Below are 22,018 nucleotides of genomic sequence, written 5' to 3'. Positions count from 1 at the left end.
TGTTGACCAGAGGCTCTTTGTTGACTTTTCCTGTGACAGGAACTGTCTGGTATTAGAAAGTATCAATGCAGAGCTCAGGAAAGCGTGCAATAAAGGCAGGCTCACCAGGCTAAGCAGGGGTGAGTGGTTCTGAATGGAGAAGAACTAATTCTTTAGATGAGGGAAGGGGATGGGATTATATTTGGAGGAACCCTCGGATGAATAGAGAATGTAGACTGAGTCACGGAGGAGAGGAATTGCTCGGGTCGAGAGGCTGGATGGCTTTTTCCTGTCTTCTGACTGGATTTGAGTTGGTGGAGAACTCAACAAAAGGCAACTCTTGCAAAGGCATAGAATCCTTCTCAGTGGTTGAAAGACTGGTGGCTGGGTCCTTGAACTAATGTCTCTTCTTCTTCTGATGTTTTCTACTGTTGGACAAGAATAGAAAAGATTCACTCTATGTCTAACCCTGGGAGTGTGTGATGTGGTGGTTTAGAGTTCCCAACCTGGGGTCCATGGACCCCTCGGGTACATGGAATAAAATTGGTTGGGAACTCCTGGTCCAGACAGCCCTTTACTAAGTGATTCTACTTTCTGACCTCCTGAAACCCTTTGTGTTCCAGCCTCATTCCCCTCCACTGCTGTCACCTCACTTTTCTAACAAACCACTCTTGGATATTTAGTTGTCTTCCTTACACCCTCACCTATTATGTTTATGAGCCCATCTACTCTGACAATTAACTTACCTGTACTATAGAAATGGTTTGTACGTTCAGGTAAAGAGCCATTAAGTTTAACATTACTTTTTTCCCTCCACTGTCCATATTTGCTGCCATACTATTGACGACATCCTGTGATACACTACTTCTCTAGACTTCTATAGCTGCCTTCTGGTCAGACCCGGTCTTTTCCCGTGAAGTCTGAACAATTGTGCTCCCCTTAGCTGTCCTCCAAGCATGTGTAGGGCCAAGATTTGGTTCACTCACTTGGGCTGGACTCTCATTCCCTTCTTGGTTCTGGGTCAGTCACTCTATTTTGCTGTTCCCTCTCTACCCTCTTACCCCCTCTCTCCTTTCTCTCACTCATACATTTCCATAAAGCTATTTTTTTTGCCTACTCTCCTATTTTCTCACTTCCTCTTCTCTCTTATGGCCTCATTGTTTTCTCATCTCAGTCTCTCTTTAATTCGCTGTTTTTCCTTCAGACTCTCAATTCCTCACTATCCCAGGCCACTCTCGCAACTGCTTGCTGCTTTACTTTTGCTAAATTTTGATGAAATTAATTCTGTAAATCATCTGGCTGCTTGGTCTCCCCAATGAATTCGGCATACTGAGGTGATCTCTAGCTGTTGACCACTGTCCCCTCTGTCTCACTCACAGGAGACTTGACTGTTCCATGATTCTTTGCTGAGCCTCAACTAAAATGCTCCTTCGTTGTCCACTGGCTTTTACCAACTGGAGCTGACCCTCATCTCATCACTGTCATGGTTTCCATTGTGATGCCTCATGACATCATCACACTAGAATGTAAGGTCAGTTCTCATTCCAAATTTTGCAAAACAACCACCAATCACAATAGTAAAAGTGACCAGGGAACAAGTGGGTTAAAATAGATCAGGTTCATTTGTCTCTCAGGTGAGAAGATCCCCTGCCCTCTCTTGGTTTGGCCAATATGTGACTCCGCATCCAACAGTTCTTGAATACCCTTTGAAATTTCCCAGCGAGTCACTCTGTTTCACCATTACAGCAACATTCAAGCAGGAACCCTGGAAAATTGTTTGCAAAATGTTTGCTATCTCTGCAGCACCAAGAACAAATTGAGGTTTACTGTCATGGGCAGACATAACCAGGTTAAATAAGACAGATAAATGAGCTTTTTGCAGCAGCAGTACAATACATGGTGATCACAATAAAACATAGATTATGCAAACAGAAATTAATATAGTTATACCTAATATATTTGCCGCAATAAGCACAATTAACAAAATGACTTGGTGCAAGTTGAGGGAAATACCATCCGAGAGAAGAATTAGAACATAGAATAGTACAGCTTGGTATGGGCACTTCAGGCTACAATGCCTTGTTGACAAGTATAAACGTCCATGATCAATCTAAACCGTCCCTCCTTCACAATCCATAACTCTACATTTTTCTTACATCCTTGTGCCTATTGAAGAGTTTATGCCCCTATTGTATCATCCACTGCCACCATTCCCGATGGTACGTTTCAGACACCTAGCTCTCTGTGTAAACACCTACCTCTGACATTTCCCATTAAACATTGTCCTCTCCTATAAATCAGTGCAACCCAGGGAAAAGTTGCTGGCTATGAACACTATGCCTCTTTTGTTATTACAAGTCTAAAGCTTTCTCTCATCTAACAGCGTTCAAAAAAGAAAAGCTCATGCTCACTCAACATTTCCTCATAAGATGTGTTTTCTAATCCATTACCAAGCAATGTCCTGGTAAATCTCCTCTGTATCCTCTCTAAAGCTTTCACATCCTTCCTCTAATGAGGCATCTAGAACAGAACAAAACAAATACTTTTAACCATAGTTTTATAAAGTTACCTCACAACTCTTGAACGTGACTAATGAAGACCAGCACACCATATGCCTTCTTAAACACACTTACCAACTTATGTGTCAACTGAGGGATCTATGGACTTGGACCCCAAAGATCCTCTCTTCCTCCACACTGCTGACAATTCTGACAGTAACCTTGTACTCTGCCTTTAAGTTTGATCTTCCAAAGTGAATCACTTAACATTTTTCTGTAATGAACCCCATTTGCCACATTTCAGTCCAGCTCTACATCCTGTCTATATCCAACTGTAACCTGTGACAAATGTTTACACCATCCACTCTTCTAGTGTTGTCACCTGCAGACTTGTAACACAGTCTTCCACTTCCTCATCTGAGTCATTTGTGAAAATCACGAAGAGGTGGGATGTCAGAACAGATCCCTAGCCACCATCCTTCAAGCAGAATTTGCTCCATCTGCAACCACCTGTCTCTTGCCTTTCTTCTGTTGTCTGGCAGGCAGTAGTTGGTCTTCCTAGAGATATGATAATATCCCATGGAAGAAATAATGTCTGAAGTTGGCTTGACTTCAGGGGTGTATCAACTCAGTGAAGCTTACTTTCATATTCCATTTTTACCTTCTTAATGACTTCTGGTGGCTTTATGTTGGTTTTTAAAAGCTTCCCAATCATCTAATTTCCCTTTTTTTTTGCTCTATTTTATGCCCTCTCTTTGGCATTTATGTTGGCTTTGACTTCCCTTGTTAGCCATGGTTATGTCATCTTGCCTTTCTAATACTTCTTTCCCTTTTGGGATGCTTATATTCTGTGCTTTCCGAATTGCTTCTGGAAATTCCATCCATTGCTACTCTGTCATCATCCCTGCTAGTGTTCTTTTTCAATCAATTCTGACCAGTTCCTTTCTCGTGCCTCTGTAATTCCCTTCACTCCACTGTAATACTGAGACATCTGACTTTAGCTTCTCCTTATCAAATTTCAGGGTGAATTCAATCATATTATGATCACTTTTCCCGTAAGGGTTCTTTTATCTTAAGCTTGCTAAACAATTCCAGTTCATTGCACAGTAGCTGATCCCCTTGTGTGCTCAACCACAAGTTGCTCTAAAATGTCATCTTTTAGGCCTTCAAGAAATTCCTCCTCTTGAAATCCGCACCAACCTGATTTTCCTAATCTACCTGCATATTGAAATCCCCCATGAGTATTATAATGTTGTCCTTTTGGCATGCATTATCTATCTCCCATTTGCTTGTAGACCACATCCTTACTACTGTTTGGGGAACTGTATATAACTCCTAACAGGGTCTTTTTACCCTTGCAGTTCCTTAGCTCAATCCACAACAATTCAACACCTTCCAACCCTATGTCACCTCTTTCTAATGGTTATTTTCATTTTTACCAACAGAACAATGCCAGCCCCTCTGCCTTCCTGTCTGTCTTTTCATTACAGGGTGTATCCTTGGACATTAAGCTCCCATTATAATCTTCTTTCAGCCATGATTCAGTGATGACTCCAACATCATACTTGCCAATATGTAACTGTGCTACAAATTCATTAACCTTATTCCATATACTGCACACATTCAAATACAACACCTTTAGTCCTGTATTCACCTTTTTCAATTTTGTCCACCTTTTACATTTTAACTCATCCTATTGGCTGCAATTTTGCCCTAACATCAGCCTCTCCGTGCAAGGAGTCTCACTACACATTGCCTCTGTTTGTAAACCAACTACCTCATCTTCAGCACTCTCATTCCAGTTCCCATCCCCTGCTAAATTAGTTTAAACCCACCCAAACAACTCTAGCCAACATGCCCACAAGGATTTTGGACCCTCTTGGGTTCAGGTGTAACCCGTCCCTTTTGTATAGATCATACCTACCTACCCCAGGAGAGATCTCAATGGTCCATAAATCTGAGCCACTCTCCCTGCACCAGTTCTTCAGCCACCCATTCATCTGCCAAATCATCCTATTCTTGCCCTCTCTGGCACATACCACAGGCAGTAATCCAGGGATTACTACCCTGGAGGTCCTAATTCTCAGCTTTCTACCGAGCTCCCTAGAATCTTTTTTCAGGACCTCCTCACCTTTTCTACCTATGTCATTGGTGCCAATTTGTACCTAGGCTTCTGGCTGCTCACCCTTGCCCTTGAGAATGCCATGGATACAATCCGAGACATCGCTAATCCTGGCACCAGGAAAGCAATATACCATCTGTGTGTCTCTATTGCGCCCACAGAACCTTGTCTCTGTTCCTCTGATTAAGGAATCTCCTGTTAATACTGCAGTCCTCTTCATTTCTCTGCTCCTCTGAGCCACACCAACAGACTCAGTGCCAGAAACCCAGTCACTCCTGGCTCACCTGGTAGATTGTCCTCCTCAATAGTATCTAAAGTTTTATACTTACTATTGAAGGGAATGGCCACAGGTGTATTCTGTATTGGTTGTGCATTTCCTTACTTTCTCTTGGCCGTCACCCATTTACCTGTCTCTTTCAAGCTAGGAATTTTTTGTTTGTTTGAGCTGAATCATCCACTTAGTACTTCTTGCTGAAGGTATTTGCAAGTGCTCAGTGCTCTTGCAAATGAGCACTGTTAAGGAACATAAATGTTACACTTGAAATTCAGCATTATTCACTTGATATGCACTTTTTTGTGTCAATTTAATATAAAGTTAATAAATTATAACAAATGGAAGTCAAGTTGTTCAACGTACAGGGAATTAAAAAAAAACAAATCTCAAGTTATTCACCGAGGAAATGGATTTAACATTTGCTTGTAATTGAGGCGTGTGCAACTGTATCTGGATTATCTACTCTAAATCCTTTGACCTTGTGTTGCAGTACACTGATTAAATTCCTTGGACGTGAACATGTGCTTCCTTGGGTTTTGTAGGAGGTGGACATGGAGAGAGTGGATGTACCAATTGCTATTTGCCAAAAATGCAAACTAGCAATTGTAACCAACTATTTATGAAAAGAGAGAGATACAGAGATGAAATGGGGAGTATAAACTCAGTTGCTTGCTGTCTGTTGATGGGAAAGTGCTGCAAAATAAAAATTGGCAGAGTTAACGTGGATTTCTGAAAAGGAAATTGTGTTTGTTGGAATTTTTTGAAGTTGTAACTTACAGATTAGATGTAAAGTAACTTCAGTTGATGTCATATATTTGGATTTTAAGAAGGTATTTGACAGGATGCCAGACAAGAGATTAATAAACAAAATTAGAGCTAAGAAATCATTCACTTTCATGAGGAAAAAAAAGACAAAATATTTCGTTAAATGCTGAAAACTTGAAATGTGTTGGCATTTAGAGGATTCTGAGTGCCCTTTTTTATATTAGTCACTGAAATTTAGTGTGTAGGTTCAGCAAGGAATTAAAAGTGGCAAATCTAAATAATAAGAGGATTTGTATTAATTATAAAGAATACTGACAAAAAACACGAGTGGTGTATTTGTTCTCTCTACCAAGGTAGGATATTCTTAAAGTTGAGGGGGTACAGCAAAGTTTCAGCTTCTGGGACCGTGGGTTTATCAGATGAGGGAAGAGGCTAGCCCGATGCTCTCTTAAATTCAGAAAAAAAAGAGAAGTGATCTCATTGCAATGTACAAAATCCCTAAGAGGTTTTACAGGGTAGGTACCAGAACCAGGGACTACACGCTCAAAATAAAGGTTGGGCCATTCTGGACAGGGTTGAGTAACATTCTTTTTGCCTAAGAAGATGATTCTTTGGAATTCTCTTCCTTTTAGAGGAGCAGTTGATGTTCATTGCTGAGCAGATTTTAAATGGAGATTGATCAGATTTTAAATATTAGAGAATTGAGGGATATGGAGTATATGCAGAAATGCGGCGCTGAGGTAAAATAAACAACTTTTTTGAGCAGTGGAGCAGACACAAGGTCAAACTGATTACTTGTGATTTTATTTATCCAAATCATCTTTGACTAACTTATCTATGATTTAGATTTTGCAACAATAATCTCAATTGATTTGATTGGGATTTGATTCTCAGAGTAAAAGAGTTCATGCTCTTGCTTGTGTCAGTTAAACTTAGCAGTGAATATTAGATATGATTGATGATTTAGTCAAAGCAACTAGAAATTTAATTTGACATACAGGCTCAACTTTGATCGGGACTGTGATAGTTAATTTGGCATCAATGTCATCTGAGCAGTACTCAGTGTTCATGTGATTTGGATGTACAAATACTTGGATGGATTTTCAGCACCTGAAATAGCTGCTGAGCTATTTAAAAACTAGCATTGAACTCATGAATCTTCACTGTAACACTGGTAGTAGTTGTACTTGTTGGCTTTAATTTTAGCCAGTATTTCTTGTAGTTTTTTTTGAGTAGTTTGATCAATGTTAATTTACAAAATTTGGATTAGTGGTACATAAAATCGGTGTGATTGAGTGATAGTTGTGTTCCAACTGGGCAAGCTTAAAAATTATTTCACAATGCTCCAAGCTCGTGAGTATTAAGTCTCAATTTGCATGACTCAAATGGCCATCTCCAGCTTAAAAGAAACTTGTTATTGTGCAATTTTTTGATGACAATGTGTTGAAGTTCTAGGTCCAATTAGAAAATTGTTTTAAATAATTTAAATTACTTGGTGTAAGTTAAGGGAATAGAGATAATTAGATGCATAAATTGCAATTACTTAATGTGCTGTTTAGATGTTGCTGTGTTTTTGAAATAGTTAGGTTTATATTTAATATCAAATTGACCATTTCAGTTTAGAAATTAGATTAGGTAATAGGGTTAATTTTGGTGCAAGATTTAGAAAATGAAGTTTTCCCAGGGTAAGTTAGCATCCATTTCCACGCTGTTTGCATCACTCTGAAAATTTAACTGGGGACTTCCTGGGTTGAGTTTGTTTACTTGTTTGGTCTTATTCCCCTTCCACTAAACCAGAAGGGACATTGGAAGGGGAATGAAACTAAAGAAGTAAACCAGCTCAAGCTAGGAATTCCGTAGTCAATTTGTTTGAAAGGAAGTTCTGTGATTGACTGTGATCTGGGTATATTAAGTCAACCTGTATGCCTTCTTTCCTTGGGGAAAAACTCCTTCAGTAGGCAGTAATTTCAGAATTTACTTCTCCACTGTATTAACCCTGAATTCCTAGTGACTGGACATCAGGACTCACATCCCTGTTTGCCTCTTCTCTTCCTTTTCCTTCCCCTTTAGAGAACTTGATCACTACCTTGCATCTCCTCAAGATTCGCTGGGACTGATTTCTGGCCAGCTGACGCCTCCATCATTTCTCCCTCACTGGCCCCGGCACCCTGGCCCCATACCTCTGACGGCCATAGCAAACCCTTCTCTCTAGTCTCAAATTGATCTCCAATTGTCATTCTCTGTCCCTCAGTGAATCCCAAGATTGGTTCAAAGTCTCTGCATGGGGCATCCTTAGAAATGTAGTGACTCCCTGCACAAAACTATATCTGCAAACTTAAGACTATTGAGAAAATCATGAAAAGAAATTTTAATTGATTATTTTTCTTGTTATTTTGTCATATAATTCAAGTCTTATTTAATCAATTAATAGGGGTATTTAAAATTTCAGTTTCAGTCATTAGCTTAAAAAGGAAGCATTTAGAGCTAAAATTATGGAGTACTGTATTACTTGATGGTAGAATTGTATAACATTTATACTTTAATGATTTCCATTTTGAAATTATTACTGGAATTTGGGTAGTAGAAGGGCTGCTGAAGGAACTTACAACAGTAAGAAAGAGTTGTGAAAAATTATTATAATATGGCTATTACTTTGGCATTTCGGTAGCACCCAGTACAGGAAAGCAGCTTGATGTCTGGTAGTAATAGTGAGGGTGGTATATTAGTGTATTGCAATATTCTAAACATGGGGTTTCATGTTACAATTTTCAGAACAATAATCCAATATTCCTGAAGTGGCAGGAATATTGTTCATACAATGTATATCTATTTTATGGTTCTCAGTGCTGGAAGAAGGATCTTAGGGTCTGGAAATGTGTATTTCTTGGATTGGGAAATCCAGACTATGTGAAGTAGTGATCTATTTGCATGAAGATGGAGTTTTAGTTTGAGGGAATAAGGAAAGAACTTTAAAACTTAGTAAGATTTAGCAGTACTAAGTACTAAGTTGATAATTTAGGAGGATTGGTGAGTTAATGTAGGAGGTTGACAGGAAGGAATTGGTGGACAAGAGAACATGATCCAATCTTAAATTGGCTGGTTCTAACTATCAACCCTTAATCAAATAGAGTCATAAGACCATAAAACAATAAGAATTAGGCCATTTGGCCCATCTAGTCTGCTCTGTCATTGCATCAAGGCTGATCCAATTTTCCTCTCAGCCCCAATCTCCTGCCTTCTCCCCGTATCCCTTCATGTGCTGACCAATCAAGAATCTCTCAACCTCTATCTTAAATATACATAAAGACTTGGCTTCCACAGCTGCCTGTGCCAAAGAATTCCACAGATTCACTACTCTCTGGCTAATGAAATTCCTCCTCATCTCTGTACTAAAAGGGCACTAAAAGGGTCTGTCCTCTGGTCTTATAGACTCTTTCACCATAGGAAACATCCTCTCCACATCCACTCTATCAGGGTCTTTCACCATTCAATAGGTTTCAATGAGTTCACCCTTCATTCTTCTGAATTCTAGCAAGTACAGGCCCAAAGCTATCAAACACTCTTTGTATGACAACCTATTTCATCCCAGTCATTTTTGTGAACCTCTTTTAAACCTTCTCCAGTTCAGCACATTCTTTCAAAGTTAAGGGGCCCAAAACTTCACAATACTCCAAGTGAGGCCTCACCAGTGCTTTTTTTAATATGAAGTCTCAACATTATGTCCTTGATTTTGTATTCTAGTTCTCTTGAAATGAATGTAAACATTGCATTTGCCTTCCTCACCACAGACTTAATATGCAAATTAACCTTTTAGGGAATCCTGCACAAGGACTTCAAAATCCCTTTGCACCTCAGTTTTTTTTTGCATTTTCTCTTCATTTAGAAAATAGTTAACCTTTTCATTTCTTCTACTAAAGTGAAACTTCTACCATACTGTTCAAGTCTTCCACAGTGAAGGCTGATGCAAAATAGTTATTCAGTTTTTCTGCCATTTCGTTGTCCCCCATTACTACCTTCTCAGCATTGTTTTCCAGTGGTCCAATATCCACGCTTGCATCTCTTTTACACTTTATGTAACTGAAGAAACTTTTGGTATCCTCTTTAATATTACTGGCTAACTTTTGTATTCTTAATGACTCTTTTAGTGGCCTTCTGTTGGTTTTTAAAAACTTCCCGATCGTCTAACTTCCACTAATCATAAAGTACTAAAGTACAGGAATAAGCTGTTTGGCTCTTCTAGTCCATGTTGACCTAATCTTCTGCCTAATCCCATCTGTCACCACCTAGACTTTATCTCTCCATGCCTCTCTCATTCATGTATCCATCCAAACTTTTAAGAGAAGTGGAATGGAATCTGCACCTACAGTTCCACTGGCAGCTCATTTCATAGTTGCACCACTCTTTAAGTGAAGCTCCCCCTCAGATTCTCTTTAAATATTTTATTTTTTTCCTACAACCTATGACTTCTAGTTCCAGTCTCACCCAAACTGAGGGAAAAATGCTTGCATGCATTCACCCTTTATATATACCTCTCATAATATTGCAGAGTTCAACAAGCTCTCTCCTCATTCATGTGCGCTCCAGTGAATAAAGTCTTAGAAACATAGAAAACGTACAGTACAATACAGGCCCTTCGGACCACAATGCTAGGTCAAACATATACTTTAGAAATTACCTAGGGATACCCATAGCCCTCTATTTTTCTAAGCTCCATGTACCTATCCAGGAGTCTCTTCAAATACCTTATCGTATCTGCCTCCACCACCGTTGCCGGCAGCCCATTCCACACACTCACCACTCTCTGCATAAAAAAAACTTAACCCTGATATCTCCTCTGTACTTACTTACAAGCACCTTAAAACTGTGTCCTCTCACATTAGCCATTTCAGCCCTTGGAAAAAGCCTGACTATCCACACAATCAATGCCTGTCATGATCTTATACAGCTCTATCAGGTCACCTCTCATCCTCTGTCGCTCCAAGGAGAAAAGGCCAAGTCTTATTCACCTTTCCCTTTAACTCATGTCCTCATGTCATGTCAACAATTTTTGCGCTATTTCAAGCTTTCCTGTAGGTAGGTGACTAGAACTGCACACAGTATTCCAAATTCGGTCACACCAGCATCTTATAACATCCAACTACCATAATCAATGACACTAGAGGTTCTGCAGATGCTGGAAATCTCACAAAATGCTGAAGGAACTGAGGAAGATTAAGCAGCATTTTTGGAGGGGAATATACAGGTGGTATTTTGGACCAAGACCCTTCATCAGGATTGGAAGAGAAGGGGGCAGAAGCAACTATAAGAAGGTGGGAGAAGGGGTGAGGAGGAGAAGTACAACATTGTAGGTAAGACCAGATGAGGGGGTAGGTGGTTTTGTCGGTGGGGAAGGCAGTATGATGTGAGTAGCTGGGAGCTGATAGATGGAAGAAGTGAAACGTCGAAGAAAGAAGAAGAAATTTAATAGGAGAGGACAGTGGGCCATGGAATAAAGGGAATAAGGTGATGGACAGGTCACATGGGCAGAGTAGAATAGGAAAAGATGAGAGGTGAAAGAGTAACCATAATGGGGAATGGAAATGGAAATGGAAAGAAGGGGTATGGGGGAGGGAACAGAGGGGAATTATTATTGGAAGGCAGAGAAAATGATGTTCATGCAATCATTTTGGAGACTACCCAGATGAAATAAGAGGTGTTGCCCTTCCAACATGTTTAGCCTCATTGGGGCAGTAGGGGAGGCCATGGACAGAAATGTTGGAATAGGAATGGGAATTGGAATTGAATTGGGGTGGTCACCAAGATCTTGCCTGTTGTGGCAGACGGAATGAAGGTACTCAAAGATGCAGTCTGTTTATCTGCATTGGGTCTCACCAATGTAGAAAACGCTGCACCCAGAGCGCTAGATACAGTACAGGAACCTGACAGACTTGCAGGTGAAGCTTTGCCTTGCATGGAAGGGCTGCTAAGAGACCTGAATGGTGGTGAGGTAGGAAGTACAGGGATAGATATAGCATTTGTCAGGATTACAGGGATAAGTGCTGAGGGAGATCAGTAGGGAGGGTCTAATGGACAAGGGAGTCACAAAGAGAGTATCTCTACGGAAAGCAGAGAAGATTGGTAGGAAAAGATCTGGCTAGTTGTAAGGTCTTATTGGACTTGCCTATCACCTCCCTCTGGTTCCCACTTCCTTCCCTTTATTCCATTGATCACTATCCTCTCCTATTAGATTCCTCCTTCAGCTCTTTACCTCTTCCATCTATTACCTCCCACCTTCTTACATCATCCCCCCAAGCTTACCCACATTTCCCCTCACCTATCTCCTGCCAACTTGTACCTTCCCCCACCCCCACTTCTTCTCCTATTCCTTATGCTTCTCATTCTTCTGACTTCTGCCTCCTTCCTTTCCAGTCCTATTGAAGGGTCTTGGTCCGAAACATTGACTGTTTGCTCTGTAGATTCTGCCTGAACCTCTGATTTCCTCCAGAATTTTGTGTGTATTGCTCCTGTTCTCATTGCCCTGGTTTATGATTACTGCTGTGCAAAAGCTCTCTTTATTTCACCCCTTCTATCTGTAATGCCTCTTTCAAGCAATTATGGATCTTTATTCCCAGGTCCCTTTTTTCTACTGCATACCCAAGTGCCATACCATTCACTGTGTAGTCTTTCCTGGTTTGACCTCCTAAACTGCAACACTTCACACATGTCTGTATTAAATTTCATCTGCTATTTTTTTAGCGCATTATCCCAGCGGGTAAAGATCTCACTGTAAGCATTGATAGCCTTCCTTTCTGTCCACTACACCCCCAAACTTGGTGTTGTCAGCAAATTTGCTGATCAATTTTAAAACATTATTATGTAAATCCTTAATATTGATGATAATCAACACATTGTTGATGGCCCAGAACTGATCCCTGTGGCATGTATGTAGTCACAGACCCATCACAGAGAGAACCATCTTCTGCACTACATTGACAACTGTGTTGGTGCTGCTTCATGTACTCATGCTGAGCTTGGCAATTTTATCAACTTTGCCTTCAATTTTCACCCTGCCCTTAAATTCACTTGGTCCATGTTTGATACATTTCTCCACTTTCTTGATAACCATCTCCCAACATCTTTTGTAAACCTACCGATTTCCACAGCTAACTTGACTATAACTCTTCCCACCCAGTCTGCTGTAAAAATGCCATTCCCTTTTCTCAGTTCCTTTTTCTCACTCCATCTGTTCCCAAAAAAGGCTTTCCTTTCCAGAAAATCAGAGATGTCCACCTTTTTCAAAGAATGGAGGTTCCCTTTCTCCATTATTCTGTACTCTCAATATTGCATCAAAGTTTGCTTTTCCAATTTAGAATCATAATTTTTATATCAACCCGATTATGGTACATTAGCCACTTTTTTGGCACCCAAGATTTGTATCAAATTGTTCCCTGTTGTCTAGGAACCCTTCCTTAAAGTCACTTAGCTAGAAAAATTTGCTTAATTGTTGGAAAATCATGGGTGTTGGGTGTGCAGCTTCAGTACTCAATGTCCAATCTGGGAATGCTGAAGTAAACATTTCTACTATTTTTCTTTATTTCTGATTATCAGAAGCTGCCTTGTTGTCTATCTCACTGTTTGGGAGCATGATAGTTGCTAGAAATCTGGAATAAAAGGTACCAATGGTGGGAGAAACATAATTAATGTTTCTGGTTGATGATCTAGCATTTTTACCACTTTTGTTTTAATTTCAGATTTCAAGCATCTATAGATCTTTTGTTTTTAGTTTCCTCCTTTGTCACCCCCATTCCATTTATGTAGAACTCCAGATAGATAAGCTGTCATTACAAGCCTCTGTCAGTGCCAATCTGCATCATCTTTTAGACTTTAAAGTTCAAAGTAAATTAATTATCCAGGTATGTATACTGTATGTCACCATGAGATTCATTTTATTGCGAGCATCTACAGTAGATACAAAGAAGCACTACAGGATCAATAAAACACTACATGCAACGGCGGACAAACAAGCAATGTGCAAAAGAAGGCAAACTGTTAAAATAAAAAAGAAAAATAATAAATAGATAATAAATAATATTGAGAACATAACTTGGAAGAGTCCTTGTAATTGAGAAAGTGTTCACTGCAGACATTCCTTTATTCTCTCCATCCTTACTTCCTTTGCAGGTTTTGTCATTTCTGAAGTGAGGTCATCAACTTGAAGCATTTATTTGTCCATCTTCTCAGCTGCTCAGGCCGCATCTGATCATTTTCTAGCATTTTTTTGTTTTTGTTTTGATTGCACTGTTGTTTTGACTGAGATCTGTTTGCTCTGCATAATTGGACTGAAACCGAATATCTTCCTGCTCTATGTGGGTCAGAAGACCTTTAAGCCATTAGTATTGGCAAGAAGTTCCATAATTCTTTAAAGTGATTATAAAGAGAGCTCTGTCTGATGATTGAGTCAGTTTCTTGATAAGTATTGAACTAATGAGGAGTCTTATCATTGTGCATCTCTAAAACAAAACTCTGCAGGCCAATAATTAACAAAGAAAATTTGCAGCAATTGGAAGTTTCACACCAATTACTTTAATTAAGTAATACTAGAACAAATTTATAAAAGTTGAATGGAATGAGTGAATAAGCCAAGCTTTATGTTCTCTTTACTTTTTGCAGAAAGTAGCACTGAAATGACAAAAGAAGATTCTTATGTAGAACCTTCCAATGATGAGGACTCCGTAAGTGGAAATTATAGCACTATATCTTCAGATTCTGAGAGACCAGTTGTACATCCAGTAGTTTCAGCACCTATGCCTACAGATTGTGGTAAGTAATTAAAAAAAAATAACAGCTAGCTTTGGAAAAAATATATTTCATCATTCTTTTTGTAAACTAAACTAATTTTAATTGTAGGTGTTATCTTTATGTTCATAGAACATGGTGGATATTATTTTGAATTTCATGTAAAACTTGCAAATCATGCATACAGAGCTCAACCATAAACTATGGTACTGATTGCATGACGTAGATGATAGGATAATTATAGACTAACTGTGAGACCTGGGCTTTACTTTGTATTGCCTATTTGTAATAATCAAATAACACTGCTCTGTAAATAGAAAGAAGCAAAATGCTGAAGGTACTCAGTAAGTCAAGCATCATCTGTAGAGAAAGAAATAGTCAAAGGTGATTGCTTATCTTCTCCAGCATTTTTTCTTCAGAGTTCCCATGTCTGCATTATTTTGCTTTTTGGATTCTGATAGATGATGAAATTTAAGATTATTTTAAATTGCTCTGTTTTTCAAAAGAATTCTGTGGATACAGACTCAAAATTTTCAGGGAATTACATCTGCTAGCACATTCTGTATAAGTGCCAGAAAGTTTAGATTTTTCATCTGTGTGCATATGGTTGTGAACTTCTGAACTTGCTGCCAATTATTTGCTGGCATCTCCTCCACTAAGCTTCAACAATCAACATGGAAGCACAAGCTGAAGAGGTTCCTCCCCACTTATGGTTGGGGATCTGTTGAAGCAACCTGTGCCTGGTTAGATGTGGCATAAGGAATTCTTCATCATTGTTTTCAATGGGATATGTGGGTAAATATAAGTGATTTTTAGATTCTTGCTATTTGACTTTTTGGAAATGTTAAGTTTCTTTGTATTTAAAGAATTAATGGAATAAATTTAATACCATTTTTGTAGATTTTTGAAATATGTTTATAAAACATTCTGTTTTGGAAGCTAGCAAAAAAACAGTGCTGTGGCTTAGCAGGGTGGCTAAATTTTGGTTCTCTTTTCGACTGGGCTCTTTGATAGAGATGAAGGCATAAAATGGGTGGCAGAATTGACCCACTTCTCTAACTTGAATATTACTAACCTAGTGGCAAGTTTTCTATGCACAGATGTTAGAAAAATAGAAAAACCTACAGCACAATACAGGCCCTTCGGCCCACAAAGTTGTGCCGAACATGTCCCTACCTTAGAAATTACTAGGGTTATCCATAGCCCTCTATTTTTCTAAGCTCCATGTATCTATCCAAAAGTCTCTTAAAAGACCCTATCGTATCTGCCTCCACTACTGTTTCCGGCAGCCCATTCCATGCACTCACCACTCTCTGCGTTTTTAAAAAAAAACTTACCCCTGACATCTCCTCTGTACCTACTCCCAAGCGCCTAAAACCTGTGCCCTCTTGTGGCAGCCATTTCAGCCCTTGGAAAAAGCCTCTGACCATTCACACGATCAATGCCTCTCATCACCTCTAACACCTCTATCAGGTCACCTCTCATCCTCCGTCGCTCCAAGGAGTAAAGGCCGAGTTCACTCAACCCATCCAGGATTCACTCCCCAAACCAGGCAACATCCTTGAAAATCTCCTCTGCACCCTTTCTATTGTTTCCACATCCTTTCTGTAGTGAGGTGACCAGAACTGAGCACAGTACTCCAAGTAGGGTCTGACCAGGGTCCTATATAGCTGCAACATTACCTCTTGGCTCCTAAATTCAATTCCACGATTGATGAAGGCCAATACACCGTATGCTTTCTTAACCACAGAGTCAAACTGCACAGCTGCTTTGAGCGTCCTATGGACTAGGACCCCAAGATCCCTCTGATCCTCCACACTGCCAAGAGTCTTACCAGTAATACAATATTCTGCCATCATATTTGACCTACCAAAATGAACCACTTCACACTTATCTGGGTTAAACTCCATCTGCCACTTCTCAGTTCAGTTTTGCAACCTATCAATGTCCCGCTGCAACCTCTGACAGCCCTCTACACTATCCACAACACCCCAATCTTTGTATCATCAGCAAACCTATGAACCCATCCCTCCACTTCCTCATCCAGGTCATTTATAAAAATCACAAAGAGTAGGGGTCCCAGCACAGACCCCTAAGGCACACTACTGGTGACCAAACTCCATGTAGAATATGACCGGACTACAACCATTCTTTGCCTTCTGTGCGCAAGCCAGTTCTGGATCCACAAAACAATGTCCCCTTGCATCCCATGCCTCCTTACTTTCTCAATAAGCCTTGCATGGGGTACCTTATTAAATGCCTTGCTGAAATCCATATACACTACATCTACTGTTCTTCTTTCATCAATGTGTTTAGTCACATCCTCAAAAAATTCAATCAGGCTCGTAAGGCATGACCTGCCCTTGATAAAGCCATGCTGACTATTCCTAATCATATTATACCTCTACAAATGTCCATAAATCCGGCCCCTCAGGATCTTCTCCATCAACTTACCAACCACTGAAGTAAGACTCACTGGTCTATAATTTCCTGTGCTATCTCTACTCCCTTTCTTGAATAAGGGAACAACATCCGCAATCCTCCAATCCTCCAGAACCTCTCCCGTCTTCATTGATGATGCCAAGATCATCACCAGAGGCTCAGCAATCTCCTCCCTCACCTCCCACAGTAGCCTGGGGTACATCTCATCCAGTCCTGGCGACTTATCCAACTTGATGCTTTCCAAAAGCTGCAGCACATCCTCTTTCTTAATATCTACATGCTCAAGCTATTCGGTCTGCTGCAAGTCATCCCTACAATCAACAAGATCCTTTTCCATAGTGAATACTGAAGTATTAAGTACCTCTGCTAATTCCTCTGGTACCATACACACTTTCCCACTGTCACACTTGATAAGTCCTATTCTTTCATGTCTTATCCTCTTGCTCTTCACATATAATCCTGCCCGCCAAGGCCTTCTCATGGCCTCTTCTGGCTCTCCTAACTTCCTTCTTAAACTCCTTCCTGTTAGCCTTATAATCTTCTAGATCTCTAACATTACCTAGCTTTCTGAACCTTTCATAATCTTTTCTGTTCTTCTTAACTAGATTTACTACAGCCATTGTACACCAGAGTTCCTGTACCCTACCATAACTTACCTGTCTCGTTGGAACATACCTATGCAGAACTCCACACAAATATCCCTTGAACATTTGCCACATTTCTTCCATACCTTTCCCTGAGAACATCTGTTCCCAGTTTAAGCTTCCAAGTTCCTGCCTGATAGCCTCATAATTCCCCTTTCTCCAATTAAAGGCTTTTCTAACTTGTCTGTTCTAACTTGTCTGTTACTATCTCTCTCCAATGCTATTGTAAAGGAGATAGAATTACGATCACTATCTCCAAAATGTTCTCCCACTAAGAGATCTGTTACCTGACCAGGTTCGTTTCCCAATACCAAATCAAGTAGTTTCTCCTCTTGTAGGCTTATCTACATATTGTGTCAAGAAACCTTCCTGAACACACCTAATAAACTCCACCCTATCTAAACCCCTTGCTCTAGGGAGATGCCAATCAATAGGAAATTAAAATCTCCCATCACGATAACTCTGTTATTATTACACCTTTCCAGGATCTGTTTCCTTATTTGATCCTTGATATCCCTGTTACTATTGGGTGGCCTATAAAAAACACCCAGTGCAGTTATTGATTCCTTCCTGTTCCTAACCTCCATCTATAGAGACTCCATAGACAATCCATCCATGACTTCCACCTTTTCTGCAGCCATGACTCTATCTCTGATCAACAGTGCCACGCCCCACCTCTTTTGCCTCCCTCGCTGTCCTTTCTGAAACATCTAAAACCCAACACTTGAAGTAGCCATTCCTGTCCCTGAGCCATCCAAGTCTCTGTAATGGCCACCACATCATAGCTCTATGTACTGATCCACGCTCTAAGCTCATCCACTTTGTTCACAATACTCCTTGCGTTAAAATAGACCCATCTCAGACCGTTGGTCTGAGTGCGTCCCTTCTTTATCACCTGCCGATCTTCCCTCACACACTGTCTCCAAGCTTTCTCTATTTGTGAGCAAATCTCCTCTTCCCCAGTCTCTTCAGTTCAGTCCCCACCCCCCAACGATTCTAGTTTAAACTCAAAGGGATCCAAGGAAATATGATAGTAAGGGATAAGAATGTCTACTCGTTATTTTTCCCACATGTTGTTTTCCTGGCATTTGTTACCTACAACAAATTTAAGGGGAGCCATCTAATAAAATGGCTTGCTACTGGGTAACTGAAGATGTAGCCCTGAACAACCAAGAATGCAGCTGATAACCTAGATATGTAAGTAACCAGAGATCTTTCCCTCATAGCATTATATGTTCTATCTTATTCTGCACATACAGTTTGCTAGTCAGTTTGCATAATAATACCATGTTCCCATACTATTTTTACATTTATTGTTGCAGAATCTCAGGAAATGCCAATACAATCACATTACCACCACCCACACTCCTTTCAGAGCCAAAGTTGTTCATTGCCATTCATCATAGCTATCTGGAGTCCAGCCAGCTGAAAGGGAACAACATTCTACCAGCCTGACTCAGCTTCTGGAGTACGTTCCTGGATGGAATAGGGCCAACAAATCTAATTGGAAGGCAGAAAGGAAAAATGCTTTCAGACATTCGTTGGTAGAATCCTCAAAATCCCTTGACAGATTGGCCCAGAAAGCAGGTTCAGCCAGGAATCACCTCCCCTGCCACCTGCTGAATTGTTCCGTCATCTCTTCCTCCTTTTATTGCTGGTTCCCTGGGGCAAAGGCAAGGTTGTCCAGGAGATAACAGACCTCAGAAAACTGAGTCTCTCTTTCCAGAGTCCCTCCCCTTCTGCCTTGGGAGCTTTAGGCAAATCTAGACTGTTTTTGATTCCTGTGTTTGCATAGCATGTCGTCTGTATATCCAGCAATCACGAAGAGGGAACGTACAGTCCATCTTTGCCAAAGTCAGTATGTCCAAACCAGCTTTCATAGCAAAGACTCCCGAATCAGGAAATACTATTGCTCTTTTGAGTTGAGTGAGCGTCAGATATGTTTGTGACTCTGTAAGTTTGGCATTGCAACAAATGGAGCATTGTGAAAATATTCTCTGTCTGTAGAAACGAAGCATGACCTAATGTAACCTTCCTGTGCTCAAAGTAAGTGATGCATACCAATGACACTGTAACGTTCTCGCTCGGGTGTAACGAACCCGAATTAAACGTCGAGTTAAACCGGAGTCAATGAAAACAAGGTCGCAGTAAGATTAACCATTAACTGTTCACTCTTCACATTAACGTATGGTGAAAACTGTTGATAAAACAATACAAGATTGGTACAGTGTTTGTTTCCTTCTAAATATCACATTTACATCGTGAATACTTGCAAAGGTAAAACTACAATAACTACATTACATTAAAGTGCAGCATACAGTCAGAATCTACCTGCTCCATTGACTGCTTTAAATACACTTCAACACAAACTATCCCGACTCTTTAATTAACGAAAACATAAACCTTATCGACCGTCGTTACTTTTAACAGAATCGGCGTTAACATTTTAACTCAACATATCGATTATCTAATGACTTACAGCGTTGCTTTCACTGTGTTTTTGGTGCGTAGAGAGAAACTTAACTAGTGCTGTGGCGCCACATGTGAGCGACCCCCACCCTTGCGTTTATCCCAAACCGGTATTTTCCCACAAGACGCGGCGAACCCGGATGTGACGTCATCGCAGCCGCGATATATTACAGACAAATGAATTTACTTAAACAATCCTAACTTTAACTAAAAAATGCTAACAAATTACTAAGCGAAAATATTATAAACTAAATAACTGCCATAAAGGCAGCACAGACATTAATTAGTACTGGTCATGCATGCCAAACTTCTGAAGTATGCCATGACCAGAAGTAAAGGCACACAGTGCCTTTAAAAAGTATTCACTCCCCCCCTTAGAAGTTTTCATGTTTTATTGTTTTACAACATTGAATCACAGTGGTTTAATTTATCTGTTTTTTACACTGATCAACAGAAAAGACTCTTTCAGGTCAAAGTGAAAACAGATCTCTACAAAGTGATCTAAATTAATTACAAATATAAAACACAAAATAATTGATTGCTTAAGTATTCACCTTTAGAACCCTGTTCAGACCCCACTTGGAGTACTGTGCTCAAATCTGGTCGCCTCATGACAGGAAGGATGTGGAAACCATAGAAAGGATGCAGAGGAGATTTACAAGGATGTTGCCTGGATTGGGGAGCATGCCTTGTGAGAATAGGTTCAGTGAACTCAGCCTTTTCTCCTTGGAGCTATGGAGGATGAGAGGTGACTTGATAAAAGTATACAAGATAATGATCATGTGGATAGTCAGGCTTTTTCTCAGGGCTGAAATGGCTAGCACGAGAGGGCAAAGTTTTAAGGTGCATGGAAGTAGGTACAGAGGAGATATCAGGGGTAAGTTTTTTTACCCAGGGAGTGGTGAGTGTGCGGAATGGGCTGCTGGCAGTGGTGATGGAGGCGGGAACGATAGGATCTTTTAAGAGACTCCTGGATAGGTACATGGAACTTAGAAAAATAGAGGGCCATGGGTAAGCCTAGGTAATTCTAAGGTAAGGACATGTTCCACACAGCTTTGTGGGCCGAAGGACCTGTATTGTGCTGTAGGGTTTCTATGTTTAATATGACACAGCCAATCATCACGGGTCCAGCCAATCGGTTTTAGAAGTCATGTAATTAGTTGAATGGAAATGTGTTTTTGGAGACCTGTGTGCAGACGAGGTGTTTCAATAGATTGTAGTAAAAATACACCTGCAAGTGGAAGGTGCATCTGCCGGTGAATCAGTATCTTGGCAAAAGCTGTACCATGAAGACAAAAGAACACTCCAAGCAACTCCACAAAAAGGTTATTGAAAAGCGCAAATTGGGATGGATACAAGAAAATTTTCAGGTTACTGAATATCCCTTGGAGTACAGTTAAGTCAATCATCAAGAAATGGAAAAAATATGGCACAGCTGTAACTCTGTCTAGAGCTGGCCTTCCTCAAAAACTGAGTGACTGTGCAAGAAGGAGACTGGTGAGGGAGGCCACCAAGAGACCTATGAGAACTCTGGAGGAGTTAAAAGCTTTAGTGGCTGACATGGGAGAGAATGCGCATATGACAACTGTTGCCTGGGTGCTTCCCCAGTTGCAGCTTTATAGGAGAGTGCCAAAGAGAAAGCCACTGCTGAAAAAAAAAACTCACATGAAATCTTGGTTCGAGTTTGTCAGAAGGCATGTGGGAAGTCAGCTGGAAGAAGGTTCTTTGGTCTGATGAAACCAAAATTGAGCTTTTTGGCCATCAGACTAAACACTATGTTTGGTGTAAGCCAAACACCGCACATCATCAGAAACAGACTTGCTGCTGTGAAGCTTGCTGGTGGCTGCATCATGCTGTGGGGATGCTTCACTGCAGAAGTCCCTAGAAGGCTTGTGAAGGTGGAGGGTAAAATGAATGCAACAAGATACAGGGAAATTGTGGAGGAAAACCTGATGCAGTCTGCAAGAGAACTTAAACTTGGGAGAAGATTTGTTTTCTAGCAAGATGATGACTCAAAGATACACAGGAATGTCTTAAAAACAACAAAGTT

At 40.3% G+C, this 22,018-nt stretch overlaps 1 protein-coding gene across 11 annotated transcripts in view; it reads left to right on the top strand.

The window, feature by feature from the left end:
- The window catches only part of LOC140730333 (CAP-Gly domain-containing linker protein 4), a 331,198-nt gene that overhangs the window by 19,776 nt on the left and 289,404 nt on the right, over positions 1-22,018 (top strand). For 8 of the 11 annotated variants that reach the window (XM_073050611.1, XM_073050610.1, XM_073050608.1 and 5 more), the window contains one exon: positions 14,288-14,437. In XM_073050611.1, the coding sequence (XP_072906712.1) occupies positions 14,302-14,437 (136 nt within the window). In that variant the 5' untranslated portion in view covers positions 14,288-14,301. Of the gene's footprint in view, positions 1-1,392; positions 1,511-6,815; positions 6,992-14,287; positions 14,438-22,018 lie in introns of those variants that run through there. The other 3 variants (XM_073050606.1, XM_073050607.1, XM_073050603.1) reach the window with 3 other exon arrangements.

Source organism: Hemitrygon akajei, chromosome 7 (assembly GCF_048418815.1).
Source record: "Hemitrygon akajei chromosome 7, sHemAka1.3, whole genome shotgun sequence".
NCBI lineage: Eukaryota > Metazoa > Chordata > Chondrichthyes > Myliobatiformes > Dasyatidae > Hemitrygon > Hemitrygon akajei.
This window is presented reverse-complemented; position numbering and strand designations above follow the sequence as displayed.